The sequence below is a fragment of the Marasmius oreades genome, chromosome 5 (genome assembly GCF_018924745.1).
Source record: "Marasmius oreades isolate 03SP1 chromosome 5, whole genome shotgun sequence".
Taxonomy (NCBI): domain Eukaryota; kingdom Fungi; phylum Basidiomycota; class Agaricomycetes; order Agaricales; family Marasmiaceae; genus Marasmius; species Marasmius oreades.
In genome coordinates this window covers 3,596,271-3,619,709 of record NC_057327.1, presented here as the reverse complement: position 1 = coordinate 3,619,709, position 23,439 = coordinate 3,596,271, and the positions used below count along the sequence as shown (strand labels likewise).

The following is a 23,439-nucleotide window of genomic DNA, read 5'->3' as shown; positions in this document are numbered from 1 at the left end:
ACAGTATCATTTGAATACAATCTAAAGTCATTTAACTGGTGGGAGGCGTGTGAAAGTATCACGTGTCCGCCAAAACTGATCATTTTGAATGATTCAAAAAGCTGGGCAATCGGGACCGGCTCTGCGCCCACGTGTCTTTTACGCGACGGACCGTGCACTGCCACATCTCTGCCGTTCTGTTGGTTCTATTATTCAGAACATTCGCGGTGTGGTTGTAGTTTTTCGTCATTGTCGATGATAACGACCGGCAGCTCGCAGGTTGTGCACAACAATAGGCTTGGTGTCTGGGAGACGTAAGTTCCTTTGGTGAAGAGGGGCTTGAACCAAACTTTGGAAGGCATACTTCCGAATCCACTCACAACTTGCCTAGCCAGACTCTACCTATAACGAGCTCCTCGGCTGAATTTGATGATTGCTTTAATATACTGAAGTCGGATGTTTATGGGGTAACTTATAAGCGGTAATTAGTATTTACAAGGTTGGCCAAGACTGTTGACGCAGAGATTTCGGTTCGGTGGGTGCCACTGGGGCTTGGGGAGGTTCATCCAAATTACTTTATATTCGTAATTATTGTTCCCTATACGGTATGCGGAGAGCTAGTATCATTAAGTATAACCGTATCATAATCATTCGCAACACCTAATTGGAAGCCTTAACAACATCTACCCCATAAAACACTTCCCCTGTGGCCAACGTCTTGCCATAGGTCTCAGATTCTCCGACAACAGATGTACTGGCTAGAGTAATCTGGTAAACTGCGTCAGGGTAGTGCACAAATCCAGAGTATGCTGGGTCGAACTGTTCAAAAGAATGTGTTCATTCACTTGGTTTGGTCCGCGAGTATCATCAACACGTACAGTAACAGTGAAAGTATCCACCCCGCTGGCTGGAGCATCCCGGCGGGCAAAGTAGATGGGGGCTGGAATCTGTAGGTAACTTGTGTGAGCCGGCTTCACTACTAGACAACAAGAACAATTGTGTCCATACCCAGAGTTATTCGCCTCAGGAACTGTCAGCCAATAATCCGTGTACACAGGGGCGAGTCCTTTTTCTCTGGCACAAGTGAAGTTGCCCTCAAAGGTCACTTCCTAAGTAATGAGGACGCAGGTTAGCCAGGCCTCGTTATCGCATAGAATTTGATCAATGCTTTACCTGTCCAAGGACAATCGGATTAGGCGATATTTTCAATGTCCCGAAACGTTCAGCTTCAGAACAACCTTGAGCAAGGGCAGAGCCAACGAGAGCCGAGAGAGCGAGGAAAGTCATGGAAAACATCTTGGATGGAATGATAGAACGATAGAGAGGCTGAGAGTAACTAGGAAGAATCAGGATGGGATGGAAAACAAAAGTCTCCGTTAACGGACCTTTATACTTGAAAGACGACGGCCAACATTGACCGCAAAAAAATAATCTTTCAATAACCCATGTGCCCAATAACCGAAATCATTCGCCTCGCCCGCTGGCGTCGGCTGAACGTTCAACGTTCAGCGCTCAGTGTTCAACACCACCATGAGATGATCATGACTACAACCGGTCGACACGGCCATTTCCCTAGGCTTGCGCCAATTATAGCGAAAAAGCATGGATATAAATTTCTAGGTTTTGACTCGGAGAATCCACACATTATATCGCCGGTCGTGGATTACGGGTAGGCAGGTTGACCACTCGAAGCTGAAACACGCCGCGGACTTTGTTTTCTGCCGTATGAAGAGCAAGACCGATATAATCAATAAAGAGAAACCTCTTCGAACCGTGGATGCTCGTGGTAACATCATTAGACTGATGCTCCTTCAGGTGGAAAAGCGCTGTTGTCGCCCCTCATAGCAACGACAACCAACGCCTTGCTGTATGAGTTGAAAGCAATCATTTTGACCTCTCCCCCCTTCCATCGTAAAGATCTTCAACGATGTGTTATCGCTGTTTTCCGACACCTACGACTCCGAGCGCTCTCATCCATATGTGAGCATGAAATAACCCGGTTGCGATTTGAATTGAAGCCTAGGGTGACCCCGAACAGTCGTAGTCGAATCCGTGTTGCTGAGCGTGATTTAGGAACAGCACTCGATAAAGCAGATAGAAAGAGATTATTGTGAGTAGAGTTGATTGACGATCGATGCAGGATTTATGACTCGTATTTATATAATTTCTGTGAAGAAAGTATCGGTGTGATTGTTATGGTACAACTCGAGGAACTGCTAATGAATCGTTTCGACAGCTGAGAAATGAGAGTCGATTTATCTTTGGAAACAATTTTGGTGATCGGTATAATCCTCAGTTGAGACAGTCTCCTCCAAAGAAGTTCTAGGAGTGGTGGTGGCTGGGATCATGGTGGCTGAGGCGAGATACAAGATGGTGCTGGTCGACATGGAAATTGAGAGAAGCATGTAGATGTGCCATGAGTGAAGCGTTCTAGTCACATGATGTTTCCAGTTTGATCCGTTTGACGGTAGCGGTTACCGGAAACGATTCTACTCCGGTAAACGCTGCGCAACTCGTTCTGCTCTGCTCAAACACCCTTCTACTTAGCGAAATGGCAGAGTACTATTAAGCTTCCTTCAATTTCGAATGAAAGCCTATTCGGAATTCCCTTGTTTAACTGGTTAGTGTATTGTTCAGGCGGTGTCGTTTCGATCTTTTTCTGAATCTCTCATGCAGTTGACATTGATGGAATCATAGACAGAAAAAAATAATTGGCGAGTGCAGTATGGCGAGCGATTGTGTGACACCCGTAAGAAAAGATCGCCTTTAAATGGATGAGCTGTCGCGAGGTAGAACAGTGCGTCCAATGCTTGAGATTGTTCAACAACTTTGTTACTGATATAAATCTCTAGGACTCTTTACGACACGAAATAACCCTCACTCGCACTCGAAGAGCTTGCGCGCTGCCTTGACTCGCTCCTTGAACTCCTTCACTCCTTCATCGATTACCCTTTGTTCAGCGTCCATCATATCCCGTTCACGTCCTTGGATGTAACGCGCAGGATGGTTACATCCTCGAATCTCTCCATTCTCACAGTATTGGTTTATGTTTATTTGGGTCTCAGATATATCTAGAGTATATAAGGAGTAGCAGCTAGATAGAGTAGGTTAGAACTCTTGAAATTGCACGTCTTATACCTGTTATTTCGAGGGTTTGACTCTGCGTGAAACCTAGCTTACCCAAGCGCCGGTTTCATATTTTTAACAGTCCAAGACTCTTTTACTCTCTACTCTTTACTCTCTTACTCTCATCCTATTCGACAATCGGATCCCCTTTGTCTGATCAACAAAGTCCCCCGACAACGACTAGGACAACAAATTCATTTTTTATCCAAATCTTTCGACAATGGTATCTACTCCTCGTACACGCAAACAGGGACCAACTGACTCCGCTGACGGCGTTGAGAAATTGGTCCCTCCAGGTGAGTCTCCATTGTTATCCTCTACACCACCAATTTCTCGGGATATAGGTGCGATGGTCAGCGCGCGACATTATGTTAATGTTTTTGATGTACATCAGCCTGACATCCTAACAACCTCAAATGGACGCGTCGGCGTACGTATTCCTCCTCTGCCATTGGGATGTCCTTTTGACATTTTTTTAATCTCCCATTGAGGTCGTTATCTCGACAGAACCCCCTCATTACCATATCCTTCTACTAGAATCTCAGCCTTCTATTGATGTTCTTCCCCACTGTCCTTCCGACATATCCCTTGAGCCTTTGGTAACGCACTCAGCATCTCAGTGACAGAGCTGGCTCTGACTTTTCTTGTCCGAGTCGGGCTCATGATGTCGGGGCTTGAAAAGTAGAACAAGCGAAAATACTGAAGAATGGTTACGAAGCATGGGCGCAGGTATTTCCTCTTCCGATTTTATCCTTCCCTCCATCTACTAATTTCCTCTTCGAATTCCGCTGCTGATGTCGCCCTCAGACGACGACGACAATTTTCTTCAAAGTCCTCTCACAACCACCATTGGTCTGCCGCTAGTTGAAGAAGACCAACCACAACAGCAGGTGGCTGACCTTGAGTGGTCAATTCGATATGGCCGCCAACCAGAATGCAGCTGCACTCAGTGTTCTGGTTGAAGCACTGACGGACATATCTACTGACTTGCAGCCAGTATTGCTGCACTTCTCTGTTAATCCCTTTGCCGTACTAGCGTCGCGAATTTATTGATGGAGGAGCTGATACCGACGATGGAAAGGCTCCAGCAACATTTTGGAACGACATTGACGAGAGGTTGAAAAAGATTCGTGAAGGAAAGATCCTCTCCGTATCTCTCGGTGCGTGGTCACACAGACTCTCGTTCCGTCTCGTCAACTCATTTGTGTTTTATCAGGGCTATGGCACGATACCTCGAGCACGACCGCTCTCAATTTTCCAGCGTGACAAAAGAAGCTTTTGCAGCCCTTCCCACTACCACTGCTGCTGTTGATTAGATCCATGCTTGCCCAATACCATATCTTCCACAACTGCCACCTATCGTTACTCATAAATACCTCTAACCTTTCTCAGCTACGTACACATACCACATTCCTTCAACCCCAGTACATAGTCAGTCACGGCGCAGCCTCGGACTGCGCTCGTTATGATCCACGGACCACTATATTTTACAACTTGATGTCTAATATTCAGGATGAATAGAGTCTATTCAGCTTCACATGATAGTATTTCTATGAGGTGCTTTTCATGTGGACCCAACATGTCTATTGAAGAGGTTGGTCACAGTCAGCATGTATGTTTTACGTTGATACCATAGCCAAGTAGGATAAATCATTTGGTCATTCAACCTAGTCTAGACAGAAATACTATCTCGAAAGGGTATCTAAAGACAATCACAGACACATTGGGAACATATGAGTGTGAGGCCAGCATAAGGAAAGAAAAATACCGGGATCACAGTTAAAGGTGCCACAAGTAGTAGTAAATGGACGAATGAAGGATGTCGCTGGGACATTCCTCGTGGGATATCGTGAGGATGTCTGGGCAGGGGATCTTTTTCTGACTTATTCCGAGCAATCATTCCGACATCCCCAGTACGTCCGTCAAGACTTCAAGGCAGAAGCTCGTAACATCAGCTCGCGGACATCCTTTTGATATCCCGCACGAACCGTGGTGTAGTTCTGATGCCTCCGACAGCGACCACCCTGATCCCAAGGGTGCACAGGCGAAAGCCGTAAGTCGGTCCGGGTTGGCTGGGAAGCCCTCCTACCGCGACGTGGTAGTGGCTGCCGCCCGAGATTCCGGCTCTGTCGAGACCGAGACTATACTGGTTAATAGTAACGGTTCTACCTTAGGCACGGATAGAATTACAACCTCAAATGATAATGTAGATTCTGCTATTGAAATCCCCAGACCTGAGAGGTCTAATAGAGCTCCAGACCCTGAAGGATGGGTTATACCTCGCAGAGCACGCAGTCTTGAGGAATTACGCCGTAAGGAAACTAACTCTGGGTTGAGATTTGAGGTCCCACCGGATTATCTCTCCCCTGAGCAGGTCCATATGGTTAAGTTGGCAGAGCAACAGCTTACTTCGGCACAACGTAAAGCCATCCACATGCGCCAAGAGTCTGTAGGTCAAGACCGGACTGACCAGGATGATACCCCGAGTGAATCCGAACCTGAAAACATATCGGAAAGAATTCCCGCTGAACTAAAGCGCAAGGGGAAAATCTTGTCGGACGCTAGTTCCGATGATATCAGTGATCTGGAAGTTAATATGGCTGCTCAGAAGGCGGCGTATGAGGCTTACGCTGCTGCCAATAGATTTGCTAATGAAAAAGGCAAATCTGCTGATAATATACCTGTTCAAAAGGTAACAGGAAAGAACGTACCCAAGAAAAAAGGTACTAAGGTCACGCCAAGTGAGTGCGAGTCCGAAACATCCGATGAAGCGGATGATGAGTCCGACGAGCAACCTAGGAAGTCTCGCCGTAAAGACAAAAATAACAAACCTTCATTGAAGAAGTCGTTAACCGGTCAACAGGCTAAACCGTTAATGGAATATTTTGACCGGCAGCTACAAAATGTAGTTAGGGGTAAATCTAGTACCCCAACGGTTCGGAAACGCAAGGATAACATTGCAGTCCCAGCCAACCAACTTCCCGGAAGCAACATGTTAGGGAAATTGTTTAATAAGTCATACCAAGAACGTGGTCGTAGTAAGTCCAAAGAAGCGAAGAAAAAGAGGGACCGGAGGAAGAGGAGAGAATCACCATCTGACAGTGGTGGGTCCAATTCTCCTCCGTCGGATTCATCAAATGATGATAATTCATCACCATCTGATTCTTCAGGCTCGGATTCTGAGACCACGTCCTCTGACAGTAGCTCGGACACACACACCACCGGATCTTCAGATTCTCGAGATAATCATTCTTCACCAACAGACCCATCCGATTCATCGTCGTCGAGTGATTCAAACTCATCGAACCATCGGGATAAACGGTGCCGCAAACGAAGGGCTGAATGGAAAAAGAAATGGTCATCGAGAAGAAAGAGCCGTGACAGAAAGGGAAAAAGCGACGGGCTACTAGAATAATTAAGCCTATCCCGCCTAAATCATATGATGGTTCTTCAAACCAAGAAACTTATGAGATGTTCATTATGGAAAGCACTCAGTATGTTAAGGAAGGACTAATTCCAAAGAAGGAACAAGTTATCTTAATTTCCCATTTTCTCACTGGGAAAGCTCGGAAATTCTTTCTGCACAAGGTTGCGAGGAATCATTCCAAGTGGACCTTACTAAAATTCTTCCGGGAACTATTCAATTATTGTTTCCCATTGAACTACAGAAGCTTACAAAGAGAAAAACTACGGAAGTGCTTCCAAAATGATAGAACCGTCTCCGAATATGTGTATGAACTCGACAGTTTGTATGGCCTTGTGGGTGCTACTAGCAAACGGGAGAAAGTGATTAAACTATGGGACGGATTCAACTCACATATTCGTCGGGAATTACACTGCGAGAAACTGAATAAAGAAATCCATAAGTGGGATGATATTGTGAATGCAGCTGAGCTAATAGAAATGGCTGAACTAGAAACTATGCCAAGAAGCAAACATAATAATAATGGGTCCCCTGGCTCGGGCACGCATAACGGAAAGGGCCACAGTAGTAGCAATCGCAATGGTAATAACCGACCAAACAATCCGACGAATGGGAACGGGAAAACAGACGAATTCCCGAGGAAAAAGAATTGGGACAATCGAGGGAAAAGTATGCCCCCGGGAAGAAAAGATTTCGGAAAAAGCGCGGGTCCGTTGAATTCTAACTCGGGAAATAACAATCACAACAAACCCGGGAATGGAGGAAAAGGGAAACCATCTTCTCAGCAAAAGCAACTCACTGAAGCTGAGAAAGCCGAACATTTAGCCAGTAATAAATGTTTCAATTGCCATCAGGTAGGACACTTCACCCGAAACTGCCCTGAAAAGAATACATTTAAAGGAAATGGGAAGAAGGGTCCACCCGGCGTTCAAATGAATAGTATGAGGTTTGTTCTGGATGACGAACTCCTTCAAACCACCCAAACTGTTGAACACATATCTGTAAACATGATGTCTATAAGCGAAGAATTTGACGACACAGATATAGACTCTATACCTGACCTTCAGGATGTATCTGCTTCTGATTCGGAGTATTCAGAAGATGACAGTGACTCAATGCCGAGTCTTCAAACTGTGTCGGACGCCGAGTCGGATTTGGATGGTAATGAGTCTAATGATGAATGGCTGAGCGCGCGATCGAGTTTTTCGGAAGACTTGGACAACGCTGAAGATGACGGCGTTGTGCTCAATTATGAATCTGAAGATGAAAGTGTTATCGATTATTCGGAATTTATTGAGGAATGTAAACCGCTATCAAAACGCCGACCTGCGATTGAGAATTTGCGCCGAAAATTTGAAATATCGGAAGCATTCGAAAACCGTGAAAATGGGAAGCCTAGGTTCTGTTGGGCCGATGAAGCTAAAGAGAATTATGGATATCCTGACTCTCCATGGTCAGATTTTTACTTGAATGAACAGATTGATCCGTCGTTCTGTCCTCGGATGATTGGTAACTTCCACGCCGAAAACGCCGAATTTATCCTCGAACATTACGCGCCTTATCCAGGAGACGAATTCCGCTGGGGATGTACTGAATCCCATCGGATCAATGTCTTTCAGATAGATGAAGACACTTTTGAAATCTGCAACTTGGAATCAGAGCAAGGTCCTATAAATTTGCCAGCTCACCTGTTGCGCAATCCGAAGTTCAGACTGGCTGCTTGGTACGCTAAGCGACGGGCTGAGGAACAGGGCCTGGATTACCGATACTATAGTGAGTATCGAGACTATGATACATCGGCTGTTGGAGATGCTTACCGGAGAGGTGTCAAATTGACCCTTGCTCATGGATCGCAACGATACCCAGATCCTGGTCTTCCAGATGAACCAAGCTGTGGGAGATTCATTGTGAATCAGTCTCATAAAGATAAGATGAAGGAACAGTACCATGTCCATGATCTTGTCGAAGGATTTTCGAGGAAATTGAGTTCGGAGTATCTTCGAGACCCGAATTTTGATTTAATCGGATGGTGGCGCGAAGCCATCCTCAGTGTTCCGATGGACCACTCAGAACGTCGATATCAGGCGGCTAAGGAACGGAAGGAATACTTGAGATTTGAAAAAACTCGAGCTTGGATCAGCCGCCGCCAAGATGATATGTACGTGCGAAGACTTGAAATTTGCTTAGAACAGAGCCAACCATTCCCCGGAGATGAGGGTGAATGGGGAAAGTATAGCCGTTTTACGGCCTGGTCGAATCCTCGTGAAGGTGTGATGGAATCAGTCGAAGTCATCGACCATGGACGAGACTTGCACTGGAAGTTTGATGGCGAGGACCTCCGTGATCCGAAATTTGTTCCCGGAGAAGTCTGGTCCTTACTGTGCGCTTCTCAGTCAAATGTCCTGGACTTTGAAGATATGGATCTACCTAGGATAGGCGACGTATTGGCTAAAACAGCAAAGCTGAAACTTACCAAGTGGGTTCCGAGTGATTCAACAACCAGAGTTCCGAGGGAACAATGGTATTTCGTATACAAGAATCCTGAAAGGCCGGATCAGTATGTTATTGAAGACAATGTCAGAGAATTCAAGATAAATGTACCGTCAAAATTATTGGCTAACGGTAATTTCAATTTACCCGCCTGGTATCAGAAACGACTGGATAGGGCGGAAATTGAAATCCGACGTAGACTCGCTGGACCCGTGGAATATGAGTTCCTATCGAGATTATTTGATGTGCCTGAGAATGCCTTTCAACGGGAATTGGACCGACTGGTTGAATTCTCGGACGATTACATTCACTTACGGTATGAGAACAATCTCAAGTGGGAAGAACGGAATGGACTTGTCCATTTTGTGAGCATAGCGAGTGTGCATATTGAGCCAAAAACGTTCCCGGGATTACAACGAACTTCTTCACTGGTTAAGGGTGTTACTTGGGTTGTACCTAGACCTATTGTGATAGTAGTACAAGTCAATGGAAAGTCAGCCAGAGCCCTAGTGGACTTGGGATCACTCGGTGACTTCATGTCAACACAATTAGCAGATCAGTTGCAGGTTAAAAAGAGTTATCTTGACAAACCTTTAGCGTTACACATGGCAGTCCAGAGTTCTCGCTCAAAAATCCATTGCGGAACTACTGTTAATTTTCAATATCAGTCAATAAAAAGTTTACATTACTTTGATATCGCTAATATAGCTGGATACGACATAATCCTTGGTACGCCGTGGATATTCCAACACAAAGTTCGCATTGGGCTTAACCCATCAACCATTGAAATTGGGAGTAAAGAAGCTCAACCTGTCCAAGGAGACAACGTCAGTGAGATACGGGCACAGTCTATACGGGTGGAAGAACAAACCTTAGAAGCAGCTCGCGAAGAACTACGGAAATATGCTAAACCAATATGTAAAACCTCTGCGGAAACTCCGTTTCCTCCATTACGAGCTATTAACCATACCATCCTGTTGATTGACGAGAACAAAGTCTATTCTTGGCGGCCGTCGAGATGCCCCGCTGCGTTTCATTCCCAATGGGATCAAAAGCGGAAAGACTACATTGGATCGGGGAGATGGGAGATCACGACGGCTCGGAACACGATGCCGATGATGCTAATACCCAAATCCGCGAAGCAGAAGGAGTTGCTGCGGATTGTGGTAGACCTACGTGAGCGTAATGCAAATACGAAAAAGGTTGCCTCGCCCCTTCCGAATATTGAGGAAATCACGCGTCGAGCAGCGAGTTTTCCATTTCGAAGCATAATAGATGGCAAGGATGCCTACGAACAGATTCGGGTAGTGCCCGAACATGTTTCCCGTACTGCTGTATCGACACCGGATGGCACCATGGTAAGTCATGTAGTACAACAGGGTGATTGCAATGCGGGGGCAACGTACCAGGCATTAATGAATCATATATTCACACCATTAATAGGTGTGTGCATGGACGTTTACCTCGATGACATCGTGATCTATTCAAAATCTGTCGAAGACCACATAAAACATGTCAAGATGGTCATAGATATTTTAAAACGTGAGAAACTCTACCTGAACGAAAAGAAATTGAACTTTCTCGCTAAGGAATTGAAACTTCTGGGTCGAGTCATTGACAACAACGGAATTCGCATGGACCCGGACAAAGTCGATTCGATTGCTAAGTGGAAGACTCCCACTTCGAAGGAGCTCATATCAGGTTTTCTAGGAGCAGTGGGATTTCTCGCAGACGACTTACCTCGGATCCGAGCACCCATGGGCATCCTACACTCGCTTACAGCAAAATCGACTCCGTTTCAGTGGACATTCACTGAACAACGAGCCTTTGATGAAATAAAAGAAATTGTTGAGAAGCATAGAGACCACTGTCGAGTACCAATTGATTACTCACCAGATTGTAAACCTATATGGTTAATAACTGACGCTAGCTCAGCAAGTATCGCCGGCGTGGTCTCACAAGGGGATGAATGGAAATCATCCAATGTTGCGGCGTTCTATTCGGCGAAGTTGAACGCGACACAGCAAAATTACGCTGTTCACGAACTCGAGATGTTGGCGGGTGTTGAGGCAATGCAGAGGTACCGGGATCTACTTCAAGGGATAAAGTTCACTTGGATGACGGATCATAAGGGTCTAGTTCACTTACTTAAACAAAAGAACTTAACGGGTCGACAGGCGCATTGGGTCGAAAAGATGAGTGAATTCGATTTCGAAATTCGGTATGTTCCAGGTACTGAGAATGTACTCTCAGACGCGTTGTCACGAATATATACAAATGACGCACCAGGTACTGTTCGATCCCGCTCTGAATACACGTTGTTTGATGATGCTGATAATGAGCACTTGACTACTCATGCCATTTCAATGCCACTGGTAGTTGGAAGTGAGGCGGAAAGTGCCCGATTAGCAAAGAACACACAAAAAGTCCGGAAATTCCATACCTCTGATGCTGATTCAGGGCGTCCCGAAACATCGGCTGAGTTCGCAAAGCGAATGGTTAATCATGTTCGAGTGAAAGGCCCAAGACTCGAACAGGAGGGCGGGAAGATGAGTAACTCACCCCCAGAAAAAACTACCTCAGCTAGCAATACAGTTCACAAGAACATAGGACACTCACCAGAGGTTAAAGATAAACAAGAAAATACCCGGCTGGTTATCCGAATCCCTGCACAGCGGATAAAGAAAAAGAACGGCGACGACGGTCATGGCGGTCGCGAGCAAAGCAGTGAAAAGGCTAGCACCGCCACCGGAACAACTGAAGTGCCGAGCGGAGAAAAGCATTTTATCGCCGCAAACAACCGCTTGGACGAATCATCCTCTCTTTTGAACCTAGTCACTCGTGCTACAGGAACTGACTTTACAACAATTGTCAAGAACAGATACTCAGAAGACTTATTCTTCAAGAAAATCTTGGAAGACCCAAAGCAATTCAAGAATTTCGAGTTATCTGACGGTTTGATTTATCTAAAGCACTCAGATTCTGGCAAGGTCTTATGCATTCCTAGAATAACAGTGAATCAGAGAAGTGCTCAAGAAATCTTGATCTCGGAAGCACACTCTATTCTGGCGCATCTCGGAGCATCCAAGACAGTGGACTATCTTAGGGATCATGTTTGGTGGAAAGATATGGTGGCGGATACGCGATCGTACTGTGAGTCTTGCCACGTATGTAAGACCACTAAACCCGATAATCAGAAGCCGTTTGGCCTCCTAAATCCATTGGGAATACCATCAAGACCTTGGGACGCCATCGGAGTGGATTTTGTTGGACCGCTACCGGAATCGAAGAATCGAGACGGAAGCTTCAACTCGATAACTGTAATCATCGATCTATTTACATCTATGGTCCATCTAGTACCGTGCCGAACAACCTATACTGCTCGTCAAGTTGCCGAACTGATGTTTGAACACGTATACAAGCTACATGGACTTCCTCGGAAGATTGTCAGCGACCGACATCAGAGAAAACCTACTTTACTAATTAGTACTAATTAGTAATAATTAGTAATAATCTGTACTAATCCAAAACTAATTTCTATTAATTCATACTAATCACTAATTGACACTAATTGGCACTAATTGGCACTAATTGGGCAAAAAGTTATATGAGTTTTTCCATAAGTAATCACCCAGAAAATCATACTTTATATATTAGTAGTAATTAGTAATAATTAGTAATAATCTGTACTAATCCAAAACTAATTGATACTAATCCAAAACTAATTTCTATTAATTGATACTAATCACTAATTGACACTAATTGGCACTAATTGGGCAAAAAGTTATATGAGTTTTTCCATAAGTAATCACCCAAAATGGTAGAGAAAACCACACTTTATATACTAATCACTAATTGGGGCAATTGGGGCAAAAGGTTTGCATAGGTTATTACACAGAATTGCAGGGGTAAATTAGATTTATATTAGAAGACAGTGTAGTAAGAGTTTCTATCACTGAAGACATTTACAAAGAAAGCAGAACACTGGTCTAAAACAGTACTTGAAGTCCATTCTGATGGTACTACTAGGCCAAACTATTATTTTTCGCTTTTTTAGCATTTTTTTGCCTAGGGGGGTCAGCTGTCACTTCTAAGGTCCAAAAATTGGTAGGCAGGCGTTACATATATCCAGAACATTCCCCCAAATTCCCTGTGATTCAATATTTGATTTGCCTTCTTTATTGAATATCTATTATTTCCAATATTTGGGCATAAAATATTTTCATTTATATTGTCACAGGGAAACATCCTATCATCAATCTGATTGTGGATTTGGATTCTGCACCCAAAAACACATACTACCACCCATCTCACCCATTTCTATCACCTACCTTACTCAGACAGTGCTGGATTGATCAGAAATTGAATCACACCAGAGTATCAATTCTGGGAGGGGTGGGAGAGCTTAGCTAACCTCATAGTCAAATTTAGAGGGTCAGGAAACCCTAGAAACCAGCCCAGGATTACACAAAATGGATCAGTTTTCATTGAAATAAATGGATATTATTTCCGATATTTTGGAATAAATTTTATTTATTTATAGTGCAGTAGGGAGACATCCTATCATCAAGCTGATTGGAAATTCGAGTTCAGCACCCAAAAATACATAGTTCTACCCACCTCCAATATTTTTATCATCAACCATGGTTATACAGTGCTGAAATGGTTAAAATTCTGGCCAAACAATGATATCAATTCAGGGAGTGGTGGGAAAAAATAACTAAGGCCAGAATCAGATTCAGAGGGTCAAAGAACCCTAGAAAACATCCCAGATGAACATGGATTGAATCAGTTCTCATTAAAATACATGATATACACTGTTTTGCAACACAGTACAAGCACTATCTCTTCAAGGAGTGATGGGAACAATTAGATAAGCTCAAAATCGAATTCAGGGGGTAGAAAAACCCCCAAAACCACCCCAGAATCATCTAAATTGACCAGGAACTGATGAAATACAAGTTACCGCTTATATGGGGTACCCGCCGGTGTAACACAATCATAACTGCTAGCACCAGGTTCAATCCCGGTCTAAGGAAAATTATAAGTATAAGCACCGTTACTACTATAACCTTATTGTAACTCTTTAATAGGATATATATAAGTATATCTATTATATTTGTATGCATAGTGGACTTAGAAAAAATTTCGGACTTGAAAAATTTCGGACAAGTGTAGTTCTAATACTAATAAATGTAAGTAAGTAAAATTAGTTAGGTTCTACTTCAAAATATCATAGTATAGTATACTAATAAAACAGTACACTATGTAGTATATAGTATAGTAATAAAATAGTACACTATACAGAAGTATGTACAATTTATTTACCTACTAATGCCTACTAATTAGTATGAATTCATACTAATTAGTACGAATTAATTTGATAACCTAGCAAATTCATACTAATTAGTACTAATTCATACTAATTGAATTAGTGCCAATTAGTATCGATTATTATTAATTAGTACTAATTCATACTAATTAATAAATCTGGATTTTCCAGATGGAGACTCGTTATTTACTAGCATCTTCTGGCAGAGATTGCATGAACTGATTGGCATCAAGTTAGGTATGTCAAGTGCTTATCATCCCCAGTCAGATGGAGCGACCGAACGTGCCAATCAGACAATTACCCAAATGCTTCGTCAATGTGTGTCCCCAAATCAAAAGGACTGGGTTTCGAAGCTGCCGACTGTGGAATTTGCAATTAACAGTGCGCGTTTGGAGTCTACTGGTTACGCTCCATTCTTTCTAAACTCTGGTCAGATGCCCAGATCGATGATCTGGAGCTCCAATGTCTCAGATGAGTATCCATCTGTCCGTGTTTTCGCTCGCCAAAGACGTTTAGCATTGATGCAAGCTCATGATAGCATTTTAAGCTCCCGAGTGAAACAAATTCGGCTGGCAAACCGCCGACGGCGTAACGAACCATTCAAAGAAGACGACTTAGTGTACGTATCGACAAAGAACTTATCTTTTGAAAAAGGACTTGCTCGTAAGTTAGTTCCTAAATACATTGGACCGTATAAAATACTTAAAGATTACGGGAATCATTCCTTCAAAGTCGATCTACCTTCGAGTTTCCGACAAAGAGGTGTTCACCCGGTATTTCATGCGTCTCTCCTCCGGATACATGTCCCCAATGATGATCGTAGGTTTCCTGGAAGGATGGAAGGACAACTAGGTGAGACTCCACGAGGAGTCCATGTAGCATAAAAATAACAGAGTCCAATAACACTGTCCCTCCCTATTATAATAGAGCCTGTGCATGTGCTGCATCCCACCTTCGCTAGGTCTCCCAATAATATTGGGGTGGCTGGCATCCTTATTAGCTACTGCAGGTTCCTGAATAACCGAATGGCTGGGCCGGATTGTGGCTGAGGGTGAGCATGAGAAATTAGAATACATATGTTTTTTCCCCCCCATTGCGCCCCCACCACCTTGTGGAACATGTAAATAGACTTAGGGAGGCAATATACATTTAATACCGGCCCGGGTTTTTCGGCCATATGTTTTTTCCCACATCGAGTGATGAGTCTGAGGCCTTCCTACTACCTTTGACCTTTTGTGTAGTAAAGAAAAAAGAGAGATTTAAATAGTCACAAGCATGTGTCCACATAAAATAGTCTGTATTTATCTCTATGAGTCTGCAGAAGATATGTTAGCAAAATCTGAACATACTGAAAATTGGCAGTTGGGTTAGTATCATGGCCCTGATGTGCATAAAACAACAACAACAGAACTTCCCCAAGTAGTTTACATGCACTGGAAGTTGTCCCAAATTTTTTTCCTGTTGGAGGCTTGTAGAAAGGAAAAGTCAGTGAACCATCGGTAGTTAATGAAGCTGATTTACCTGTTTTCTTTGCCTCCCAAGTCCGACTTTTTCAATATCATTATGGTGGAGCCGGTAAATTTTTCTGTCACAGATCCTAATGATAATACTCTGACTTTAAAATATCTAAGGCCTGGCTGATGTATGTCGAGTGCTCTGATTTATTTAAAAGTTTTTCGCGACATTTCTGGACATCTGGGTCCCGGGCCGGGCAGCCAACATCAAGAAATATGTTGCCCGCCATGTTTCTTGTCGTGCCCAAGGGCCACAACATGTACAGTGGGGCCTTTATTCAACTTTCGAACTGATCCGTACCTATACTGTATTGTCTTCCAGATCTCTCGGAAATATTAACGCCAAATTAAGCTACTTTTGATGTTTTTTTTAATTCATTTTGTGCAGGCACACCCGGGTTGCACTGCTTGACCCACAGTCAAACTTGTACACAAAAACTGTGATATCTCCCCAGTCTTTAGCTCTATATGTGGGGGTTAGTGTATGTCAAACCACCGAAACCAACGTGAAACCATATTTAGGTTTCCAGAATTTCCGGCCGGCGGCAATCAGTGACATCATCGAAATAAAAACAACGTGGCTTTGACCCGGTTCCGCTATCTGCATGGCACAGTGGCAGTGGGGAACCACCCAATTAATTTTGGGCAGGAACCTCTACATCTGTCCCATTATAATTGGGTGTAAGCTTGGGGATATAACGGTAAACTGTTATAATAGGGAGGGATATAAATACTGGGACTTATTATAATAGTGCTACATGGTCTGTTGACTCCACAGGCAGAAGACCAGTGGAAGATCGACGCAATCGAAACACATTCTGGCGCAAGAGAACAATCAATCTTCAGGGTTCGTTGGAGTACTGGCGATAAAACATGGATGCCGTATCAGGAATTGGACGGGTTACCATGTCTAAGGGAATATCTAGATCTTGTTGGAGTATCTGATGTCTCCAACTTATCTAGAAAATCAGGAATGGAGGACTCCACTCAGGATGATGGCCTTATGGTTTCTTATCTTGAATTAGGGTTAGAACTTGAAAAAGCTTATATTAACGACAGCGACGACAATTTTACCTCTTCAACCCACTCTCTCTCGTCGTCGCCTCGTCCTTCTAACCATCTTCCTCCCCTCGACATTTTCGCCTCCTTCCCACTGTCTCCCACCATAACAAAACTCGCCAGATCTCCATCTCCTATCATGCCACCCAAAAGCACGCCAGCCCCACAGATCGTCTATAGACTTGGCCATTTTGCGGGCGATGGTTGTATCCAGCGCGCTCACCCCACTATTTTCCACTACAACGATCCAATCCTCGGACACGTTCGTGAGCCCGCCGTAGCCGTCAATTTTTACCTTAAGCATGATCAAGATTTCCGCGAGAAACAGCACTCGCTCGAGTACGCCCCCGGGCCCAGTTATCAATTTTTCGCTGCGCTTTTCAACAATTGTGTTGACAATTTCAAGCTTGCGGATTGGGACTACAGTTACAAAAGGAACGAGAGCGACCCTAACGATAGATCCCCCATTCTTCACCTCGACAAACCCTCACCTCCGCCGGAACTTTTCGGCGTTGAGTTGCGTCAATGCGTCGAGGGCGAGATTCTCTTGCCCGGGCATATCTCTGTCCCTCGTACCGAGTACGAACAGCTCTCTCGTCTTGCCAGTCAAGACGCTCTTCGTGTCAACAAGTTTAGAAACAGGGCATTCAGAGATCGTGCCGAAAGGAAGGCTTACAAGGAGGCCACCCAATTTGGCGCGGGAGGTTTCGGTTATGTTGATCCCATCGCTAAAGCCAAGATTGAGAAAGCTAAAGGTCGAGAAGAGCTTCTCAATGGCGCCGGTCAAGCCTCCATCAGCAACTTACCCAATTTAGTGGTGAGCTTTCTCGGCTTTTAAGGGCTTTTCGGGGCTTTTCAGCCGGTTTGACCAGCTCGCAAGTTCAGCAGTCCACCAGCTTGTCTGTACATCGCAGCTATACTCCATAAAATAGATTTAAAACAACTTGTCTAAAGTCTAAAATATGTTATTTGCTCACCAAGGACCCCCAGCAGCGGAGGTTATCTCAAAAATGTATGTTGACCAGAAAATCTTGGCGGACGGACCCGAGCAAAATGGAGCTGGTCGGGAATCAGACATGACTGGTGGCTGGCGACTTGTTGGCTTGTACAAGCCCCAAAAAGCCGTAAAAAGTCCCCACCACCAAATTGGTAAGTTCCTGATGTCCTCCTCCGCCATTGTTGTTGATGAATAGAGTTTTATTCAGTGGGTTTTTTGTGATGCCGTGTTTTATTCATTTTCATTCGTTCTCTTCATATTTCTATTGGGATACGGCTTATTTTTGATTAAAGTTTTGTTTCGAAAAAACTCCTATTACCCTCTCGTATATCTCTTATGTCCTACTTCGTAGCCCAGGAGGGCGTATGTAACGCGCAGGATGGTTACATCCTCGAATCTCTCCATTCTCACAGTATTGGTTTATGTTTATTTGGGTCTCAGATATATCTAGAGTATATAAGGAGTAGCAACTAGATAGAGTAGGTTAGAACTCTTGAAATTGCACGTCTTATACCTGTTATTTCGAGGGTTTGACTCTGCGTGAAACCTAGCTTACCCAAGCGCCGGTTTCATTGGACCCTACCCAATCTTTCCACGCCGTTCTCCCAAGTACTGCAAAACCAATCACTGGCAAATGGATGACCTGGTGCACCAGCATAACCCCACGGCTTACTAGTCCAGGGCTGGTTGTACTCGTCAAGGACCCTGGACAAGCTAGGGTGCACAGGTCCTGTAAAGTGCACGATTTTTGCACTGCGCTTGAGCTTATCCAACTCCCCATTGGGCCATACAGCAGCACGATCCGCCGCATGCATCTTCGCATAGGTTCCTAAACCCGTCGCATTCCATTCAACGCCGATCTCCTGCCATTCCCCATGGAAGAAGTCGTCCAAAGCGTCCTGATCCTTGTAGGCCGTCTGTGGTCTTTCTCCAACGACCTCGACCAAGGAATCCAAACGGGTACGAAATTTTGCCAAATCAATCAGCATCACTCCAGCGTTGAAGTACGGTCCTCCTCTTTGAACGCCTTCATGGCCCATCGGAAACCCAACATCCCTTGCCGCTGCAAATGGCTTCCCCTGCAGATCCAAATTCCACAACTCTCCCAGATCATGGCATACTAGGATGTCAGAATCGAGAAGCAACACCCATTCGATAGGCAGATGACCGAGTGCATCAATTTTCGCCCAGCTTGGATCCTGTCGTCCCTTAGATCCATCAGATCCATCAGGCAACTCTATGAAGCTGATGGTTACCCTCCGATTCGAAGGAGGAAAAACTTCCTTCATCGTCTCCTTGTCGTTAAATGACAACCCACAGTCTACGATGTAAAACGACATCCATTTCCCAGCTGTAGCTTCAATCTCAGAGATAACCGCAACAGCGGTTGGCATAGCATAAGAAGAGTTGGTGCAAAAGGCGATGTTGATAGGCGACTCGTTCCCGACATCGGCAGAGAGGCGGGTGCCATCTTGGCCAAAAACCCAATCCTCATCTCCCCCGTCTTCCGCACGATGACCTGGTACCCACGATGGAGAACGTCATATTCGTCGTGGTGGAGAGCTAAAAACCCATCGATTCCACGCTTTGGATGGTGGATACTCTCAGCTGGATCCGTGGTCCATCCATAATCGTCAAACACGACCAATGCGCCAGGTCGAGTCAGACGCCAGGCTAGTTCAGCGTCGAGGAACGTATTGTCGGCTTCATGCGATTTATCGATGTATACAAAATCGAACCCTCCAGTCGGCGATTCGATTTCTTCTTCGAGAAGAGGATACGGAGCGGGTACGCTGAAGTCATCAATAATACGGAAGGGGTACCCCTGTACCGCGAGGTTAAGCTGGATCCTGCCTTATCGCCCGTCGTAACAACGATGGATTGAAATATGACTTTCGGTTTCCCAAGACTGGTAGTGGGGAGGATATTGATTTCTGTATCCGAAAGCGCGATTTGTTGTCGCTGAGGAAAAGAAAGGATTCGAAACAGCATCTGATATGATAGCCACACATCCGTGGTGGTATGGGGGATCAACGAATGTATTGGAGGTTTAATATGTGGGCGAAGGGCGATGAGGGTCTGGTTGCCATGTTTCCTGACCATTGTTATACCTACGTTTACCCTAACTCCGCGCAGTTGTTCCTTTACACTGGAGGTTTTGTTGTTTTCAGTGTGTTCACTGCGAAATGGAGCTTGGTGATAGTGGCTTCGATTACGTTCATCTCTGTGTCCATCGCCAAAGTCTCCCATGATCCTCATCGCTATCTTGTACGCGACAAAACGCATGATCCTGGTTCTACGATTGGCGTTGTGCCTTGGGTGATTGCAGTGTCCAAGTCCTTTCTCATCCGCATGATGGGTGGAGCTGGACGTCTTATTGGTCAAATTGAACGAAGAGAATGGCGTTGGGTTTTGGGAATCGACGTTTTGATTGGTTTGCGGGTCGTGTGGGGAGCGGGCCCAGTATTTATGAATGTAAGAATAGTCGGGAGAGGGCGATTTTATGGTTTCTGTTCACTGTACTTATAGTCGCTTTTGTTCAGAATGAGAATATTGCATTGTTGTAGAAGATCCAGTAGGCTGTTATGTTTTACTTTTTTGATACCAAAGAACTTTGGGCTTAGGGAATTCTACGTAATCGCGTTGACCTACGTTCAGGAAGTTTTTGGTTCTCCGAATCGTGTTCGTCTTCTGAATCGTCTTCTTCTAAGACTACCTTCAAACTCATCACCCACTTCCCCGGTATTGAACCAGCCAGCTTTCCAAGCAAATATGTTATCCATGTCTGACAAGATATTAGACGAATCGCGATAGTAGACGACTAGTGGAATAGTCACCGTTTCCCAATCCAACCGAGCGATTTCATACGTCCAGCGTTCAATTTCAGTCGAACCCAAAGCTTCCATGATACTTTGTGAGTTAATCGACAAATCGAAGCGAGGGAGTGGAAGAAGCTTGCGAAGAAGTTCCCCTTCGGTTGGGTCGATGTATTTGACCTCCCATCTGGATGGAATCGCGACGCCACTATTAGAAGGCAGGACTCGGATCATCCACTTGCGATCAGGGTAGCGGAACATAATTGGCTCTGCTGCCCCAATGAGAGGGTAGGCGTCTCGGGAGCTGGAGATGGCCAAATGGCATATGACGAGCATGTATTTTACAGCGCCGCTAATGTGACTAGGGAATGACACGTAGAAACCGCGGAAGAAAGACTTGCATCTGATGAAGAAATCTTGAAGGGAGCTACGAGAGCGATTATCGGATATCTAAAAAAACTGTCATTGGTCGTCCATCACCCTCATTGAAGGAGATCACCGAAAATACCTTCAATAACATTCGATAAGCATCGTGGAACATCCTTATTTGCATTTCCACTGATACTATATAGTTTTGCTGGACGCAGGCCAGATGTGAGAATCGCAATACGACCGGGACCAATAACGAAGGTACGTACGTCGTAGGTGTAAGCTTCGAATCCTTTATTAACCTTGAAAATGGGCGGGCGCCCCCATCCAGCAGAAAGCAGTTTGTAACCCCTATTTGTGTGTAGTATGAAGTTGAGCCTTGGCTCTTACTGGTACCACCCGGTTGATGATATAGTGGAGTACATACCAGTGAATTATTGCAGTGAGGTACAGATGGGGATCGAATACATTGAGAGCCGCTGTGATCTGTTTATTGACAGCGATACTTGTAAAACTTTCGTATAGACACTTCCAAACGTTGAGTGAACCGAGATCGCCATCGTCAACCCCATCAATTGGTTGGCCATGGATTTTGGGGCTTTGCGTAGACCAATGATTGTCTTCGACACAATAACGGGAAAGCATTCGAATTTGGCATGGAATGAGTAATTGGAACCACTCCTGGGAGGAAAGCTTTGACCCCACATAGTACACACCTGCACGCTGTTTGTCGAGGAGAAACTCGGAAAAGGATGCATGCAGAACAACTATATTCTCTGTTTTGGACGTAGGTATGGCGAGAATCGAATGTAAGCCAGACAAGAGGGCAGCGGCCTCGCCTTGGCTCATTTCCAGAAGTTTTTCAAGAGCCCATAAGCTTTGTAAAACTGGAGGCGAGTCATGTAACCGAAAAGGAGATTCCAGAATTTTCACCTTATCAAAAGGGCTCACTATCAACCGCAAAATCTCCCGAAGCTTCCTGCCTTCATAGCCACAGTATTTTAGAATCTGAGAATATAGCAGATCCAGGTCGGGGTAGGGAGACGAAGAATTCACCACTCTTTTGGCATGAAGTATAATGTCCAACCGCAGCACGGGTGTCGCGGGCGCTTTTCCTGTGTCGATATACGTCGTTGTGGTTCTTGCAAACATGAACTGTCCAGTGGCTTTGGATACCAGCTGGTCAATCACGGAGTCACCAGGCCACGAAGCCTGCAATGAACTGTCTAGGGTGCGTCGATGCTCCTGTCGGATGCGAGCAAATTCATGGCAAAGATATCGTTTAATATCAGCCCGAACCGACTCGGTGAAATCACCCAACGCCAAGCGAGAAGGACTTGGAGTAAATGATTCGAGAGAGAATGTGTCAGAGATATGTGATTCCGGTCGGCTGAGTATGAGAAAGTCGAGGGGAAGAGTGGGGGTCGCGTTTTGAATCATCTGGAGCAGTCTCTTCTGAGAGTTCACATCGATGCATTCGTCGACGCCATCGAGGATGACAAGTCGTGGAAGCTGAGCCCAATTCCTTGGGTCTACTTGAGCACACGGTTCTTGTATTAACATTTTGAACTGATCCTCCAGATTTTTATGCAGGATCCCAGGCGTTGAGTGGATGACGTGCTCGATGAGGGGTGTGATAAGGGATTTAAAGGCTTTGCAAGTCGCAAGCTGATGGGCAATGGTAGCGACAAATGGATCAAGCTTGTCCCGACTGGAATCGTTCCTCGAAAAAAAGAATGCGGCTGCTAGTTTTCCGGTTTGGGTGTACTTTTCACAAAGTGCTTGTGCAATCGCAGACTTCCCTACTCCAGCAGCACCATTGACCCAATACACTCTGCTGCTCTTCGAGTCATCCTCGCACCAATGGGTCAGTTTCCCGATAATCTCTTCCCGAGTACCCGCTAGAATGTTGGGCTGAGGGTAACGAGCTTCTGCATCATGAAGAGCGTTGAAGGCGACCCGGCTCGACAAATTTGACTCTGGCAAAAGAGAACGCGATTCGAATATTGTTTGTTATCATCCCGATGGGTTGGCGTAGGTCGACGTACCAGTTCTAGAGAAATGTTGATGGTAGTTGTCCCCAACATGTGTCGAAAAAGTATTCCCGTTTCCTGAACTATCGTTGACGACACTGTCGTTTACTTGGAAGTTTCTGTTTCTTTTGAAGCTCATGCCTCATGTGAAGTGACGAAAGGGGGGGAAAGAGTGTAGCAAAGCTGGACAGAGTGTTGATTTATGATGGGCAAGCGGTTCAATTTGAGTCTCCCGAATATAGTAGACAGGTTGAAGGTTGAGGCCTTGAGGCAGAGGAAAGTGACTTGAAGTGAAGCGCC

The 23,439-nt window shown here is 44.9% G+C and overlaps 5 protein-coding genes across 5 annotated transcripts; 1 reads left to right on the top strand and 4 right to left on the bottom strand.

Moving 5' to 3' along the window:
• Nucleotides 1-534: 534 nt before the first annotated feature.
• Nucleotides 535-1,330, bottom strand: E1B28_009335 (uncharacterized protein). Its single transcript, XM_043154221.1, has 4 exons — nt 1,153-1,330; nt 988-1,088; nt 858-926; nt 535-798 (listed from the first exon to the last, which is right to left on the bottom strand). Exons 1-4 carry the CDS (start codon nt 1,273-1,275, stop codon nt 738-740), a joined length of 354 nt encoding a protein of 117 aa, XP_043009511.1. The 5' UTR covers nt 1,276-1,330; the 3' UTR covers nt 535-737.
• A 15,508-nt stretch (nt 1,331-16,838) lies between these two features.
• E1B28_009334 (uncharacterized protein) lies at nt 16,839-17,762 on the top strand (the record flags this gene model as incomplete). Its single annotated transcript, XM_043154220.1, has 1 exon — nt 16,839-17,762. The coding sequence occupies one exon, from the start codon at nt 16,839-16,841 to the stop codon at nt 17,760-17,762; it is 924 nt and encodes a 307-aa protein (XP_043009510.1).
• Nucleotides 17,763-18,490: 728 nt separating this feature from the next.
• E1B28_009333 (uncharacterized protein) lies at nt 18,491-19,315 on the bottom strand (the record flags this gene model as incomplete). Its single annotated transcript, XM_043154219.1, has 1 exon — nt 18,491-19,315. One exon carries the CDS (start codon nt 19,313-19,315, stop codon nt 18,491-18,493), a length of 825 nt encoding a protein of 274 aa, XP_043009509.1.
• A 280-nt stretch (nt 19,316-19,595) lies between these two features.
• Nucleotides 19,596-20,207, bottom strand: E1B28_009332 (uncharacterized protein; the record flags this gene model as incomplete). Its single annotated transcript, XM_043154218.1, has 1 exon — nt 19,596-20,207. One exon carries the CDS (start codon nt 20,205-20,207, stop codon nt 19,596-19,598), a length of 612 nt encoding a protein of 203 aa, XP_043009508.1.
• A 334-nt stretch (nt 20,208-20,541) lies between these two features.
• E1B28_009331 (uncharacterized protein) lies at nt 20,542-23,278 on the bottom strand (the record flags this gene model as incomplete). The annotated part of the gene is made up of 6 exons (XM_043154217.1): nt 20,542-20,706; nt 20,759-21,187; nt 21,246-21,314; nt 21,376-21,457; nt 21,534-23,085; nt 23,155-23,278. The coding sequence occupies 6 exons, from the start codon at nt 23,276-23,278 to the stop codon at nt 20,542-20,544; spliced, it is 2,421 nt and encodes an 806-aa protein (XP_043009507.1).
• Nucleotides 23,279-23,439: the final 161 nt, after the last annotated feature.

What these genes read in the sequence shown, in the direction of transcription:
- E1B28_009335 (XM_043154221.1), bottom strand. Translation starts at nt 1,275, where the DNA reads ATGTTTTCCATGACTTTCCTCGCTCTCTCGGCTCTCGTTGGCTCTGCC. An exon ending in CCTGAGGCGAATAACTCTGG is followed by an intron (nt 927 to 987) that starts GTATGGACACAA and finishes AGTTACCTACAG; the next exon opens with ATTCCAGCCCCCATCTACTT. An exon ending in TGGATACTTTCACTGTTACT is followed by an intron (nt 799 to 857) that starts GTACGTGTTGAT and finishes TCTTTTGAACAG; the next exon opens with TTCGACCCAGCATACTCTGG.